We start from the raw sequence: 2,775 nt of genomic DNA, 5'->3' as shown, positions 1-2,775 counted from the left end.
GCGCACATTTTGGCTTCGGTCGCTGCTCCTGCACGCTCCCGGCATTCTGATGTTAACAGGAAGTGACGTCACGTGTCTTCTTCCTGAGTTATTTGGGGTTATTTTGTATTCCACGCTACACAAACCCACAAAGAAGAGACTAGACCGCAGGGTTTGCTTGATTTTGCGTTAATAGTTGCGATCGCAACATCGTGAAACCCTGGAGGGTCTGAATAAGGCCTCCATGCTTTAATAAAGGCTGCAGAAAACTGATGTTAATTATGTTTAACTTCTTGATATAATATCTTGATCTGAACTAAATTAAATCTACAGCGGAGGCAGTCAGGAATGTTGTTATTTTTGGAGTGAATTTGATCAAAACAGTAAATTCAGGCGTAATAAAAGGTTAAAGGTCATGATAGCTGAAGAGCCAAACTCTGTTTTCCTGCAGCTCGTTACCTTTTCGGGTGTGAGAACTCCATGGTGGGCAGGTAGTTCATGACAGCGATGTAGATGAATCTCTCTGCGTCGTCCATCACGCTGAGGATGGACTGAAGGTCCGGCGTTCTGCCGGCGGCGCAGAACGATGGCGGGGAACTCTGAGGAAGTAATGACAGGTCTGAGAATCCGTTTCCTGACGTTACAGACGATCATTTCAAAAGGAGCCTCGGAGGTCAGTAATAAAAACATAAATCAGTTTTTTTCCCACCGACAGATAAACGCTGGAGGGTGTGTGGTTGAGTGACAGCTGAAGGGGCGTGTCCTTGTTGTATGGCGTGGAGAAGCTGGCCGGCCACGGTGACGGGATCGACTGATTGGCCCCCACGAACCAATAAGCTTCAAAGATCTTCTCCAGATCTGCAGCCAGGCAGCTGCAGTTGTAGACGACGGCGCCGAGCTCCTTCACCTGGAGACCAGCAGAACTTTGAGCGGGTCAGAACCATCCTCCATTCGAGAACAGAACCAGGAGGTTTTCTTCTTTGTGCTTTTTTGTCTGAATGCTGATTCAATATTCACACTTTTATCTCCTTTTTATCTTTGGAATCAAACTATTACTATTACTTTGTTCTATTTTAACCTTCCATGCTGGATATCGAATGTTCTGCTCGATCCGGAATATTAAATATTTAACTTTATTTACAAAAAGTTTCCATCGAAACACAAAGAAATCTCTTTAATTTCTTCAGAAACATTCTTCTCTGAAATCTACTTCAGCATACATGTTCTACTTTAGTCTTCTTAGGCAAATATTAGCTTTTAGCTACAGTTTTGCTACCATTTTGTTATTTGTGGCTTTTAGCTGCAGCATGCTAATATTAGCTTTCAGCAACTTATTTTAGCTTTAAGTTACGGTTCTGCTAATTTTAACTTTTTACTACAGTTTTACCAATTTGAACTTTTAATTCTGGATTTTATTATTTGATATTTTAGCTACTGGTTTGATTATTTTAGCTTTTAGCTAATTTTGCTAATTTTTAGCTTTATTTTATCTTCTGTTCTGCTTCTTTTAACTTAAACAATTAATTCTTAAATATTTTTTTAAATTAAACTCCATCAGTGCTCATCATTTATACAGAAAATGTAAATCCTCTGGTATTTATTTGGTTCTGGGTGAACTTTAAGCTTGTTTAGAATTAGTTTTGGGCTGAATTTAGAAAACCACGTTTAGGATAAATAATCATTTAAAAAAAAGTCTAAACTATTGTGGTAATAATAGTTGTAAAGTTGAGGAAACATAATATTTCTACTGGATTTGAACAAAATTCAGCGATTAAGTGTGAATTCATCAGATGTTGCTGATGATGACTCCCCCCTGTCAAAAACAGTTTAAAAAGGTGTGTGTTTGCGTACCTGTGTGAGGGACCTCCAGTCCATGTTGGCGCTGCCGATGTAAACGTGTTTCTTGTCTACAACCCAGAACTTGGTGTGAAGGACACCTGTGGTGAGCTCTCTCATGTTCACCGTCCTGATGTCGGCTCCTGCATCACAAACACCAAAAAGAACCTGAGAAAACAGCTGATGGTCTCCTGCTTTGGAGCGTTTTAAGTAAAGTATCCACTTTATTACAAAGAAATACTAAAGAATCAGTTCTTTATCACAAAAACCTTAAAGTTACTTTTTAAAATATCTCACCCTACTGACTGGAAAACAAGGAAACACTGAAATATATTTTGAATTTAGGTGACAGAATAAAAACACACCTGAGTCGTTGAGCAGTCTGAGGTCGCCCAGCGGCTGACCCTGTGGTGCGTTCACTGCAATACGAACATTTAGCTTCCCCGACAGTTCAGCCAGTCTGTTGAGAACCTGCTCCCCCTGTGGAACAGAAACAAACGTTACGCTAGTGCTGGGCGATGTAACGATACATATCGTGGGGACGATAGAAAAGTGTCTGTTGTGATATATTTTCTTCTATCGTTTCTATCATAATTGTATCAATGATTCATGTAAATATTTCATAACGTAGGCTACGACGAATGTATTAGTGTTGTCACTTTGCATACATTCAGTTTATATAAGTGATAAATAAGAAGACAAAATAACTATTTTGCGAAGAACCTCCGTTTTGCGACATGATGCTGCTTTACGGCAGCGGCTTTCTGTGCGGCGCCGTGTTTTCACCATAAGTGCTGAAAGATGGAGACGCAGGAAGTATCAAACCTGGGGTCGCAACAAGTAGAGACAGCTAGCAGGCAGCCCAAGAAGAAAGACTTTTACCAAAACCAGGGGGACGTCTGTGATTTGGTTCAAGAAGTCCGACACGGAGCAGAAAAAGCTAATATGCTAACTCTGCTA

At 40.4% G+C, this 2,775-nt stretch overlaps 1 protein-coding gene across 3 annotated transcripts in view; it reads right to left on the bottom strand.

The window, feature by feature from the left end:
• Nucleotides 1-2,775, bottom strand: part of pld3 (phospholipase D family, member 3) — a 12,223-nt gene that overhangs the window by 4,167 nt on the left and 5,281 nt on the right. For all 3 annotated transcript variants that reach the window (XM_025010599.2, XM_025010601.2, XM_025010600.2), the window contains exons 6-9: nucleotides 2,181-2,295; nucleotides 1,831-1,958; nucleotides 689-886; nucleotides 439-578 (exon numbers count right to left, since the gene is read on the bottom strand). In XM_025010599.2, coding sequence (XP_024866367.1) covers nucleotides 439-578; nucleotides 689-886; nucleotides 1,831-1,958; nucleotides 2,181-2,295 — 581 coding nt within the window. The remainder of the gene's footprint in view (nucleotides 1-438; nucleotides 579-688; nucleotides 887-1,830; nucleotides 1,959-2,180; nucleotides 2,296-2,775) is intronic.

Source organism: Kryptolebias marmoratus, linkage group LG2 (assembly GCF_001649575.2).
Source record: "Kryptolebias marmoratus isolate JLee-2015 linkage group LG2, ASM164957v2, whole genome shotgun sequence".
In the NCBI taxonomy this organism is placed as follows: Eukaryota; Metazoa; Chordata; class Actinopteri; order Cyprinodontiformes; family Rivulidae; genus Kryptolebias; species Kryptolebias marmoratus.
Note: the sequence above shows the minus strand (reverse complement) of the source record. Positions and strands in the feature narration are given on the sequence as shown.